The sequence below is a fragment of the Gadus chalcogrammus genome, chromosome 4 (genome assembly GCF_026213295.1).
Source record: "Gadus chalcogrammus isolate NIFS_2021 chromosome 4, NIFS_Gcha_1.0, whole genome shotgun sequence".
Lineage (NCBI taxonomy): Eukaryota > Metazoa > Chordata > Actinopteri > Gadiformes > Gadidae > Gadus > Gadus chalcogrammus.
In genome coordinates this window covers 14,859,634-14,871,810 of record NC_079415.1, presented here as the reverse complement: position 1 = coordinate 14,871,810, position 12,177 = coordinate 14,859,634, and the positions used below count along the sequence as shown (strand labels likewise).

The following is a 12,177-nucleotide window of genomic DNA, read 5'->3' as shown; positions in this document are numbered from 1 at the left end:
CTACAACTAAAAGATTAAAACCAATGTAAGCTGAAAAGTGTAAAGATACCAGCAGGTCATGAGAGGGTTCCTCTAAGTAAACCCTTTTGAAGGTCTCTGGATCTTGTTCGGACAAAAGCTCTTCTACAGATTAAAGTCATAGGAAATAGGATTACTCTCTACACTAGATCGTTGATGATGGTTAATCTGCACGCATGAAACACACGTCATAGAATAGACACTATTCGTAATGTAGTCATTCGTAATGTCGAAGAAGATATTCTAACCTATAAAAAAACAGGCGTTAGCCTCAAGGAAGAGTGAGGGAAAAAACAAAGTATATTCGAAAATATATGGAATCGGCCCAAAGCCAAGTTACTATGAACTGGAAGGTAAGCTGTGTTTATCTTAATGCACAAGAGACAAACTGTTGAATTTTGCTGTATGATAGGCATGGGTTTTTAGAATTATTGATCTGAACTAGAAACAATATTTAAATGAACTATCAAGGTTGTTCGTTTTAAGAACTTTTTTTATCTTGTGAGTTAACAAGTTGGTGCAACAAACGGTTTTATCTTTACCCCAATAAAGACGAGTTAGTGAACTATCGTGTTTGCTCATTGTCATTTCATAGTGCCTTTTGATTTCTCTTCCAGGGGAGCTTCGAAGGATCCGTTCTGAATTTGTGGAGAGAGTCTCAGACCCAGTTATCAAAGTTCTCCTGGATGACCTTTGGCAGCAGCAGGTGTTAAATACTGAGGAAAGGGACTCTGTGATTGAGGGCCAGACGACCAGAGCAGACCGAGCACGGTGTCTGATCGACGGGCTGATGGGGAAAGGGGAGAAAGCATGTCACGTGATGATTGATAGTATGAAGAAGAGGGACAAACACTTATGCTCCACCCTGGGTCTGATGTCTTTTCCTGCCGGTGTGGGTGAGTTGTTACCATGAATCTACTTTTAAAATAAACGGTCACTGCCAGCTTTGTTGTGACAAGAAGGGAGCTTCTTTGTCCTTTAATCCACTGGGATCCAGGGATTCATTATCATCCACCCGGGATTGCATTTGTGTGGCATACATTTTACCATTTTTGAGAGGTAGGGGTTTTACTTAGTGCTGCTGTATTCCTTGGCTCAGTGGTGTTATTGCTAGTTTGACAGGATCCCTTTTATAATTTGGTATAGACCTGGTTCATACACCTCTGCACGTGGATTCCCCAAAACAGTAACGGGTTAGGGTTGAGTGACCGATTGATGGCCGCTAATGATGGAGCGCTAATTTTCGCCACGATAGTCACGTCTTTCCCTCACATTAAATAAAATAATCTCGGAAAGGGACCAACTTCAGTCAAGTCGTAGCATTGGATTACTAGCAGTCAACATAAAGAATACCCCAGAATCCCAAACTGTTGAGATCGATTCGTCTTTTCAACTAATAAATTAACTGGTGGAAGCTGGAAAGAACCAGCATTTGATGGGAACGCAGGTTAGGTACTTCATATGCAAATGCTGAAAAAATACTTTTTAGCTAAGGTACTTTAGCCGATCAGTGCTCCAGCCCCAGGCCCTGCCAACACGTGCAGCTGCCCTGACTGGGCCATGAGACCACTCACCGTGGGGCCTGGAACACGGGTCCCTCCGAGCTCCGGGCCCCAATGGGCCTGCACTGTAGTTACCTATAGTAACGCCTCTGGCTGTCTGTCACTGTTGAGTATTTTGCCCTTCCTGCACTTGTGATCAATCTTTTAAAAGTTGATGATTGAAAATGCATTTGGCCTTCTGTGTTCTTGTCTGTACTTGTGTTCTTGAGTCTTTGTGATACGTCATCTGTTGCAGTCCAAGTACTGTCCCAAGTTTGCATTTTGCAATGAATGGTCAAAAGTGTTTTCTACACACCCATTTTTTACCCAGGATGCACCGGTTGGTATCTTGCAGGAACTTGGCAGCACAGATACCCCAGAAGGCTCCTAGTTGTAGCAGTTATTACTCAACCTGCATTACCCTCTATGTCATGGTTTGCTCACAAGATTAATACGTAGTTCATCATTTAACATTTAAAACACGTTTTATTTGCTAGGGCTCTCAGCACCGTGGGTGGTAGGGCCCTGAGCTGAACTGAAAGAGACACCCTGACAAGATTCAAATCTCCTCAAAACACATGTGTTCCCACTGGCCTGCTCGCTGTAATGACCCCCTACCGTGGGTTCCCCTTGTATCCCCGTTGTGCTGCTGTTCTTACCCCCTCCTACCTGGGTCTCCTCACTGTTCTTACCCCCTCCCACCTGGGTCTCCTCACTGCTGTTCTTACCCCCTCCTACCTGGGTCTCCTCACTGCTCTTACCCCCTCCTACCTGGGTTTCCTCACTGCTCTTACCCCCTCCTACCTGGGTCTCCTCACTGCTGTTCTTACCCCCTCCTACCTGAGTCTCCTCACTGTTCTTACCCCCTCCTACCTGGGTCTCCTCACTGTTCTTACCCCCTCTTACCTGGGTCTCCCCACTGCTCTTACCCCCTCCTACCTGGGTCTCCTCACTGTTCTTACCCCCTCCCACCTGGGTCTCCCCACTGCTGATCTTACCCCCTCCTACCTGGGTCTCCTCACTGTTCTTACCCCCTCCTACCTGGGTCTCCCCCTGCTGATCTTACCCCCTCCTATGCATGTCACAGCCAATCATATTGCTGAGGAAAAACGAAATAGTCGTAAACATTTTAATCTGTAACATGCAGTTTTTTTCACAACCAGCTTCTCTGACCACAAGTTATGAAGCCACTAAATATTATGAATTTGATTATTTAAGGAAATATTGACATGTTCCCACTGTCACCATACACTAACTGATGTCTTCTGTTGTTTTTCTCATTCAGGATCTGCTGCTTTCGAGTGCCAACATAAAATCAAGTCTCGTTTGAAGGAGAATTCCTGCTGTGTGTTTGAGGGAATTGCTAAAGCAGGACATCCAACACCTCTGAATGACATCTACACAGAGCTCTACATCACAGAGAGAGGCAGTGGAGAGGTCAACCAGGAACATGAGGTCAGACTGATTGAAACAGCTTCCAGGAAACCGGCCAAGGAAGAAACACCAATCAGATGTGAAGACATCTTTAAACCCTTACTTGGAAAAGAAAAATCAATCCGGACATTAATGACAACTGGAGTGGCCGGCATTGGTAAAACCATCTTAACACACAAGTTCACTCTGGACTGGGCTGAAGGCAAAGCTAACCAAGACATACACTTCACATTTCTCCTCACTTTCAGAGAGCTGAATTTACTTAAAGGGACAGAGTTTAGCTTGGTGGAACTTCTTCATCTCCTCTTTAGTGAGACCAAAGAAGCACGAATCTACGGATATGACCCGTTCCAAGTTGTCTTCATCTTGGATGGTCTGGATGAGTGTCGACTTCCTCTGGACTTCCAGAACAACACGATCTGGACAGATGTCACAAAGTCCACCTCAGTGGACGTGCTTCTGACAAACCTCATCAGGGGCTACCTGCTTCCCTCCGCTCGCATCTGGATAACCACACGCCCTGCGGCAGCCAATCAGATCCCTGCTGAGTATGTTGACAGGGTGACAGAGGTGAGGGGGTTCACCGACCCACAGAAGGAGGAGTACTTCAGAAAAAGATTCAGAGACGGCAAGATGGCCAACAAAATCATCTCCCACGTAAAGAAATCACGAAGCCTCCACATCATGTGTCACATCCCAGTCTTCTGTTGGATCACTGCAAAAATTCTGGAGGACATCTTAAAGAAATCCCAGATAGAAGAGATGCCCAGGACCGTGACTCAGATGTACAGCTACTTCCTTTGGGTTCAGTCGATACAGGCGGACAGGAAGTATCATGAGAAAGCTGAAACTGATCCATTCTGGGGTCCAGAGAGCAAGAAAATCATTGTTTCTCTGGGAAAACTGGCTTTTAACCAGCTGGAGAAAGGCAACCTGATCTTTTACGAGGCAGACCTGGCAGACAATGGCATCGACATCAAAGAAGCCTCAGTGTGCTCAGGAGTCTTCACCCAGATCTTTAAAGAGGAGTGCGGGATGTACCAGGCCAGGGTGTTTTGCTTTGTCCATCTGAGCCTCCAGGAGTTTCTGGCTGCTCTTTATGTCTTTCTGTTCTTCATCGACACTGGTATCAATCTGCTCTCAGAAGAACCACCACCTCTGGGGAAGATAAACTCCTCCTCCTCTACCAGAGTGCTGTGGACAAGGCCTTACAGAGTGAGAACGGACACCTGGACTTGTTCCTCCGCTTCCTCCTGGGCCTCTCTCTGGAGACCAATCAGATTGTCCTACGAGGTCTGCTGGGACAGACAGGAACTGGCTCACTGACCAATACAAAAACAGTGTCTTACATCAGGGAGAAGATAAATGGAGATCTCTCTCCAGAGAGAAGCATCAATCTGTTCCACTGTCTGAATGAGCTGAACGACCGTTCTCTGGTGGAGGAGATCGAACAGTACCTGACATCAGGAAGTCTCTCCGGAGAATATCTCTTTCCTGCTCGACTGTCAGCTCTGGCCTTCATCCTGCAGACATCAGAACAGGAGCTGGACGTGTTTGACCTGAAGAAATACTCTGCTTCAGAGGGGTGTCTTCTAAGGCTGCTACCAGTGGTGAAAGCCTCCAAAACCTCTCTGTAGGTTCACTCGTAACAGGAATTAAAATACACACTACACAATATACATAAAACTAAAATATAAGGTTAAAATATGCAAAAGATCCCTGTAAATTCATACCAACATGTTTTACTATTCTACTCACAAAAGAATAAAGTTAAGTTTAGTTATAGAATAATATACAAAAAATCTCTGTAGGTGTCCTATTAACGTTTAATGTATTAGAGTACACATAAGAGAATATTCAGAACAATAGAACATAGATGTAGTTTTCATTTAAAAACATTTTCAATCTCAACTATAGAATTATTTAACATTTTACATTGATTCTATAATGACCATTTATGCATCTAATTATTTAGTATTTTTTGTTAAACTAATATATATATTCCTTCATTATGGAATAACTTAAAGATTTATGTTATATTACAGTTCCTAACATGTTTATTTTGTGTGAAGGCTCAATGGCTGTCATCTGTCAGATTACTGCTGTGAAGCTCTGGCCTCAGTTCTCTGCTCCAACTCCTCTAGTCTGAGAGAGCTGGACCTGAGTACCAATAACCTGCAGGATTCAGGAGTGAAGCTGCTCTCTGCTGGACTGGGGAGTCCACACTGTACACTGGACACTCTCAGGTCAGTTATACCCAATGGTCACCCACAATAACACCAAAAGGTTCAATATCAGAAGACATTCAACAGATTTACATCCAGAAAGGTTAGGTCATAAATACATTGTTTTCATGAGAATAACTCAAAATATTTATATTTTTGTTGGCGTGACAGTTTAGGTGCACATTATATTCTTAGTTTGATAATGATGGTATAATGTGTTTGTTGTATAACATTATTATTCTGATTATCATGTAGTCAGACAGTAAAGTGTAGTTAGAGTTGTTTAATAAAGTTTAATAACAACCTATCAATTAAACTGTATGTTTAAGTGAAGTATAATGATAATTTTTGCTTGATAATTTAACCTCTGTGTGAAATCTGTCTTGATAATTTAAGATCCAGGTTGTTCATATTATTTATTATTGTATGTATTTAAAAAAAACTGGTTATAATTCTCCTATAATTTAATCACAGTTCCTAACAGGTTGTGTTTAATTTGTGTGAAGGCTCAATGACTGTCGTCTGTCAGAGGTAGGCTGTGAAGCTCTGGCCTCAGTTCTCAGCTCCAGCTCTAATCTGAGAGAGCTGCACCTGAGTACCAATGATCTGCAGGATTCAGGAGTGAAGCTGCTCTCTGCTGGACTGGGGAGTCCACACTGTACACTGGAAACTCTCGGGTCAGTTTTAATCAATGTGCAGATACACCACAATCCATATCAGAGAACAGTTATATTCCTCAGCTGATAACTCGGTACCTGTGGTGACCACATTAATGACTTTGGTATCATAGAAATACTACATCTTGTTGTTGAGGTGGATAAAGTTATAGATCCATATGCTTGCACATTAATAATTATAAAAACAAACATGAACACAAAATATAACGATAGTGTCTCCCGTGTACGGGACGTGATAGTTGAGAGCAGGGTGAAATACAGGGGGTCTTTGGAGGGTCTGAGACCTCTAGTTGGACACTTAAGACCCCCTCAAAGCCTCAACAGCAACATTTTGGAGGGTCTATCAAAATAAATATTTGAAACTTGCAATTGTCAAACAAAATGCATTTTAAAAGCTTAATATGTCCAGTATTCATTATTCAAATTACAAAACATTTATTCACAAATATGAATCGGTTCCAGAATAACATTGTCATATTGCTAAACCAGGCTGAAGAGATAACTCACTATTTTAAACATTTGTAACCATGTTCAGTACATTTGGTTACATTGATGATATTTGGGTTTAGCAAATAGGAAGGGTTCATATGGAGACTTCAGGGTCATCTGGGGAAGGGTGAGAGGTCACGAGTGAGCGGGGAAAAGGAGAGAGAGGGAAGAGACAAAGGAGGAGAGTACTTTATTCTCTGTAGAGATCACCCAGCAAAATGATGTTTAGACATTTACTTCTTAGTTGTTTGACGGTTAAAGGAGTACGGGACAGAGAGTATGTGGGGATGGTTTTATTCCTGTTTCTGTTTGTGTCGGGATGATTTGGATGGAAAACTTAGTCTTCTCCACTCCCTATAATGGTACCGGGACTTTTTCTTGCATGCGTTAAGAGCGAAGAGTCTATTGTGTTGCAACACTGAGCCCAGACAGGCCGGCAACGTTTATGACGGCATATCACTGACAAAAGGCGCAAGCAAACATGACTTCCCGGGCGAACAACTAACACATCCGTGTTATCCGCACAAATAATTATTGTAAACACTTTAACTGCACTTGCGGTCAGCAGTTCTTTGATCACAAGAGCAACAATAAACGATTCATTGAGCGCACACGTAAAGTGAAGCCGCACACAACTGAAACCCCTATATCCACAAATGCTGTCTTTGCTCTCTTTGTGTTTTCCTGCTCGCTCTGATATTTTTCTTCTCTCAACAGCACAATGTACATAATATTGGAATGAAACTTCTCATACAAAACATCTAGATGCACTGATAACATGTATTACAATACAATACACTAAATACTACAATAAATGTAACATTAATATACAAATTGCTTTACAAACCTGTCGTTTTCTTTTAGAGAAGGTCATCGAATGAGGATGGACTATGCACTATGTGCGGTTATTACAGCTAATATGTTTGGTCCTGCTCCCTTGTGTCTATGTGCGGATATTACAGTTTATATGCTGATATGCATCACAAACCCTACAAAATATTAAATAACATACATTTTAAACCCAATATACAATAACATTAGGATCTAATGTATTGACTAATATATCTTTGTTAAATTAATATAACATCGCTAATAAAATATTTCAACACGATTCTTTCAATAATTTCAAAAGTAAATTACTTATTTTAAACACAGTTTCTTGATATTCTTGTATTTTAAACATGTTATTTTATTTAAAGGCTGAATCGCTGTCATCTGTCAGAGAGATGCTGTGAAGCTCTGGCCTCAGTTCTCAGCTCCAACTCCTCTCGTCTGAGAGAGCTGGACCTGAGTACCAATGATCTGCAGGATTCAGGAGTGAAGCTGCTCTCTGCTGGACTGGGGAGTCCACACTGTACACTGGAAACTCTCAGGTCAGTTGTCAGCCTCTTCTTCAAACTGGTTATTCTAGCTTCTAGTAAGTGCTGCTCCTGCCTGATGCATTTCTATTGCTCTTTTCGCTGCTGACAAACACTCCCTGGTTCTACACAATGTTAGAACCTGTGAAGAAACGTTCTTAACGTACCAAACACAGCGGACTTCTCCTGATTCTAACTGTACAATATCTTATTGAGTTGTAGCTATTGAGAAAGGAGCATTTGTTCCGTTGTTCCTGTTTCACATCCAAGTGAAGGAACTTCTGCTGTCTGTGATGATGTCATCTCCCCACTTCCTCTTCTTCCTCTTGTGTGTGTGTGTAGCTTGTCTGGCTGCCTGGTCACACAGGAAGGCTGTGCTTCTCTGGCCTCAGCTCTGAGCTCCAACCCCTCCCATCTGAGGGAGCTGGACCTGAGCTACAATCACCCAGGAGACTCTGGAGCTGCGCTGCTCTCTGCTGGACTGGAGGATCCACGCTGGAGACTGGACACTCTCAGGTATGGAGAGGACAGCTCACCAATCAGGGACAAAGTCTCCTACCAGGATTCAAGCCGCTGCTAGATGAAGTGGTTTGAAGAGGCAGCTGTCACTCATGTTGTGTAGAACGTGATGAGACGGCAGATGATGAAGGTGAATGTTTCAACATGCTGCTCTCACTTTGTTTCCCCCCCAGTGTGGAGCACGGTGGAGTGTGGAGGCTGAAACCAGCTCCACAGAGATGTAAGTGTCTGTTTGATTCATCACAAAACACACTCACTATTGAGATGGAAAGTCCATCCACACAGCAGGAGGTGACGTCCGTCATTCACATGTGGACTTGTGTATACGTTTGTGTAGCTATGTTTCCCTGTGTTCATGTATGTCTAGTATGTTTGTTACAGGTGTGTGTACGTATGTGTACATGTCTATGTATAGTATGTATGAACCAGGTCTATGGTACCAACAGTTAGTTTCCAGCCTGTATGTGAGCTCAGCTGGTTCAGTCTGTTGTTTACAAAGGGGGATTACAATGGATGTGTATCGGAACCTTTCCGATACACAGTCAAGTATGTTGACTATAGCTTAGATATTCCATAGGATAAATGACCTCATCATGCTGAATGTTTTGATGTATAATATGTGTATGTTGTGTAAATATTACGGTAGTAGATTCAGTTTATACATTTTTCTAGGCTTCAATGTTTGAATGGGACAGTCACTCACACACATGGGATTTACATTTAAGTTTCACTTCAATGATCTTATAAACAATGTTCACAAATATATCTAAAGCTGAAGATGATGATGATGAAGAATGGTTCGGCAACTCATCATGTCCGAGGACCGGGTCCCGGACTATAATGAAACATGACCCCCCACCCCCCCCCCCCCCCCCCCCCCCCATGCTCAGGGAACATGTGATGATGATGATGATGATGATGATGATGATGATGATGATGATGATGATGATGATGATGATGACGATGATGAACGGTTCAGCAGCTCATCATGTCTGGTTCTCCCTCAGATGCCTGTGAACTCACACTGGACCCCAACACGGCCGACAGAGGACTCTCTCTGTCTGAGGACAACAGGAAGGTGACGGTGGTTGGAGTGGACCAGTCGTGTCCGGATCACCCAGAGAGATTTGACCGGGGCCAGGTGTTGGGTAGAGAGGCTCTGACTGGCCGCTGTTACTGGGAGGTAGAGTGGGAAGGATGGATTTATATAGGAGTGACATACAGAGGAATCACAAGGAGAGGACGGGGTGATGAAAACTGGCTTGGACGGAACAACAAGTCCTGGGTTCTTGATTGTTATGATGGTCTTTACTCTGCCCGGTACGACTGTACAGTGACAGACCTCCGTCTCCGCCCCGCTGGCTCCACCAGAGTAGGAGTGTATCTGGACCGGCCTGCTGGGACTCTGTCCTTCTACAGAGTGTCCCCAGGTGGAGGAGGGTCCTCAGACACACTGACACACCTCCACACCTTCTGGTCCTCCTTCACCCAGGAGGACCTCCTCCCGGGGGTGGTGGTGGAGTGGGGATCAGCGTCTCTGTGTCGGTGGTAGAAAAAACAAACAGAGGGAGACCCCCCCCCGTCTCCCCCTCCCCCCATCTCCCCCTCCCCCCGTCTCCCTCCCCCCCTCTCCTCCACCCCCTCCCCCCCGTCTCCCTCCCTCCCCCTCCCCCCCGTCCCCCTCCCCCCGTCTCCCTCCCCCCCCCCCCCCCGTCTCCCTCCTCCTCCCCCCCGTCAACCTCCCCCTCCCCCTCCCCCCCTTCTCCTTCCCCCCGTCTCCCTCCCCCTCCCCGTCCTGGTCCTGGTCCTCAGCGTCTCTGTGTCAGTTATAGACACACACAAATAAGCACCCATATAAAGGGTGCGTGAGGGGGGGGTGGTGAGGAGGGGGAGGGGCATGAGGAGGGGGATGGGGGTTATGGCGTCTCTGTGTCAGTTATAGTCTCTGTCTGTCTGTCTGTCTGTCTGTCTGTCTGTCTGTCTCTGTCTCTGTCTCTGTCTCTCTCTCTCTCTCTCTCTCTCTCTCTCTCTCTCTCCTCAGTCTGGGTTGAATACACATAACACATATAAACACACACACACACACACTTGTAAACATGTCTCTGTGTCTCCCTCTCTCTCTTTTTCTTTCCCTCCCTCTCTCTTTTGTAAAGTATAGCATGATAAACCAGACAACTTTTAAGATCTTCCATAGTAAGATAAGCACATTTATTATTTAATGTGTACATAAAATACTTATTGATGGTGAATGTTTGTATATTTTCAGACATCACCAGTTTTGATCTTAAGGGCTCTGATATCATTTTTGTCATAATCCTGATTAACACCTGATTTAAAGCAGATTTTATATTTTATTCATAATAACCAAGAGGTCTGTGGGATAATGTTGCATTCTGTTAATTACTTTAAACTGAATCTTGATTCCTTGTGTTCTCTTGGGAAGCAAACGGCCGCAGAACATGTTCAGTTATTAAAGATACGTGCACACCTGTTGATGATTTGTAATTTCTGCTGCTTCTACGATTTTAGTCCTTGTATTTATTGTGTACATGTAAGGGACTATTCTTCTGCTGTATTTGGGGTAATGTTGCTTAAATTAAAAATTAAATGAATAATGTACTTAAATAAAATTAATTGTATTGGTGTGTGAGTATTGTAAGTTGTATGTAAGGGTACTTAAAAGTATACTAAATTGCAAACACTCATAGTGGTAATTTAGTGTACTTATGAAAAGTATAATTATTTTCAAGTCCTTTGTAATACACTATTGAAATGCTTTATTAAAGTGTACTTCAATCTCACTACATTAGATGGGGATCTAAGTACACTCACATAAAGTTAACTTTAATGAAAGTTCATTTTAAGCTGTATTTCAGTGAAAAAGTATACTAAATTGCAAATAATTGTGGTAAGTTTGTGTACTAAATGAATTAAGGTACAATGGTAATTTAGTACACTCACATGAAGAGTACTTTATTCTAAGTACTACGTATAATACGTTTATTTGTACCACTGGAAGTGTATATGAGTGTTATCATGTATTGATCCACAAAGGCTTGACAGAAGGATGTCACTTTATGAATGCCAGGTTCATAACAACTCTTTAACAGTAAATTACAGGTTCTGTAGGACTGGGTATTGGTACGAAGGTATCGAACGAAAAAACCCGGTATCAAGTAGCATCGAAACTTCGTCGTTCAAACAATACCTGCTGTTACAGCCATTTCGCTTCTTTTTACTTTTAGCAGAATTTATATTTGTTTTGAAGTATGAAAAGTGTTGATGATGAAATGGTTTTGTATTATTATCGTATTTTGTATAATATTTCGCGTTTGTAGACGTCATGGTTGACGTCGCAGGCAAAGGTTATAAAGTAAAGGGGTCAGCCAAATGTTTGGGTTGGCCGATGGATGAGGGTAGCGTGGTTAATCACTCTGTTTTGACCACTACTGTCGATATAATTGATTTTTTGATACGCTTTTCGTTAAGATTATATTATCTACCTAATTTACAAATGCATCGGATTCGTTTTTTGTAACTGGAAAAGATCGAATAAATCATTTTTTATCAAGATATCGAGAGTGTGCGTGTACAATCCATCCACGCTTCACGTTATTTATCGCCGCAAGAACCTTGGCTCGAAATGGACAACACAAAGTCAAAACAGAAGGAAGGATTGACGATCTTGGACATTGGACTTGGACCCCGGAGAAGAAGGACGTTGAGTTTGGAAGCTTAAATCAACGACACCCGTGAGTAATTACGGTCGAAGTATAACATCGGGCTGCCGCGTCCGCATGACTAATCACTATTCCTCCTAAAGTATAGAGTGCAAATATGGCAGATCAAGTGGAAAGTGAAGAGGAAACCGAAGAGGAGATGTGGATGTTTGAGAAAGAAAGGACATTGTTTAAAT

General features: G+C 43.0%; 1 protein-coding gene across 1 annotated transcript; it reads left to right on the top strand.

Annotated features, from left to right (window-relative positions):
• Window positions 1–359: 359 nt before the first annotated feature.
• On the top strand, window positions 360–9,765 carry LOC130380601 (NACHT, LRR and PYD domains-containing protein 12-like; the record flags this gene model as incomplete). Its single annotated transcript, XM_056587845.1, is given in 9 exon segments — window positions 360–371; window positions 2,778–4,140; window positions 4,143–4,626; window positions 5,066–5,239; window positions 5,725–5,895; window positions 7,584–7,757; window positions 8,085–8,258; window positions 8,435–8,481; window positions 9,269–9,765. Coding segments are annotated over 9 exon segments (3,096 nt in total), but the record flags the coding sequence as incomplete, so codon positions are not given.
• Window positions 9,766–12,177: the final 2,412 nt, after the last annotated feature.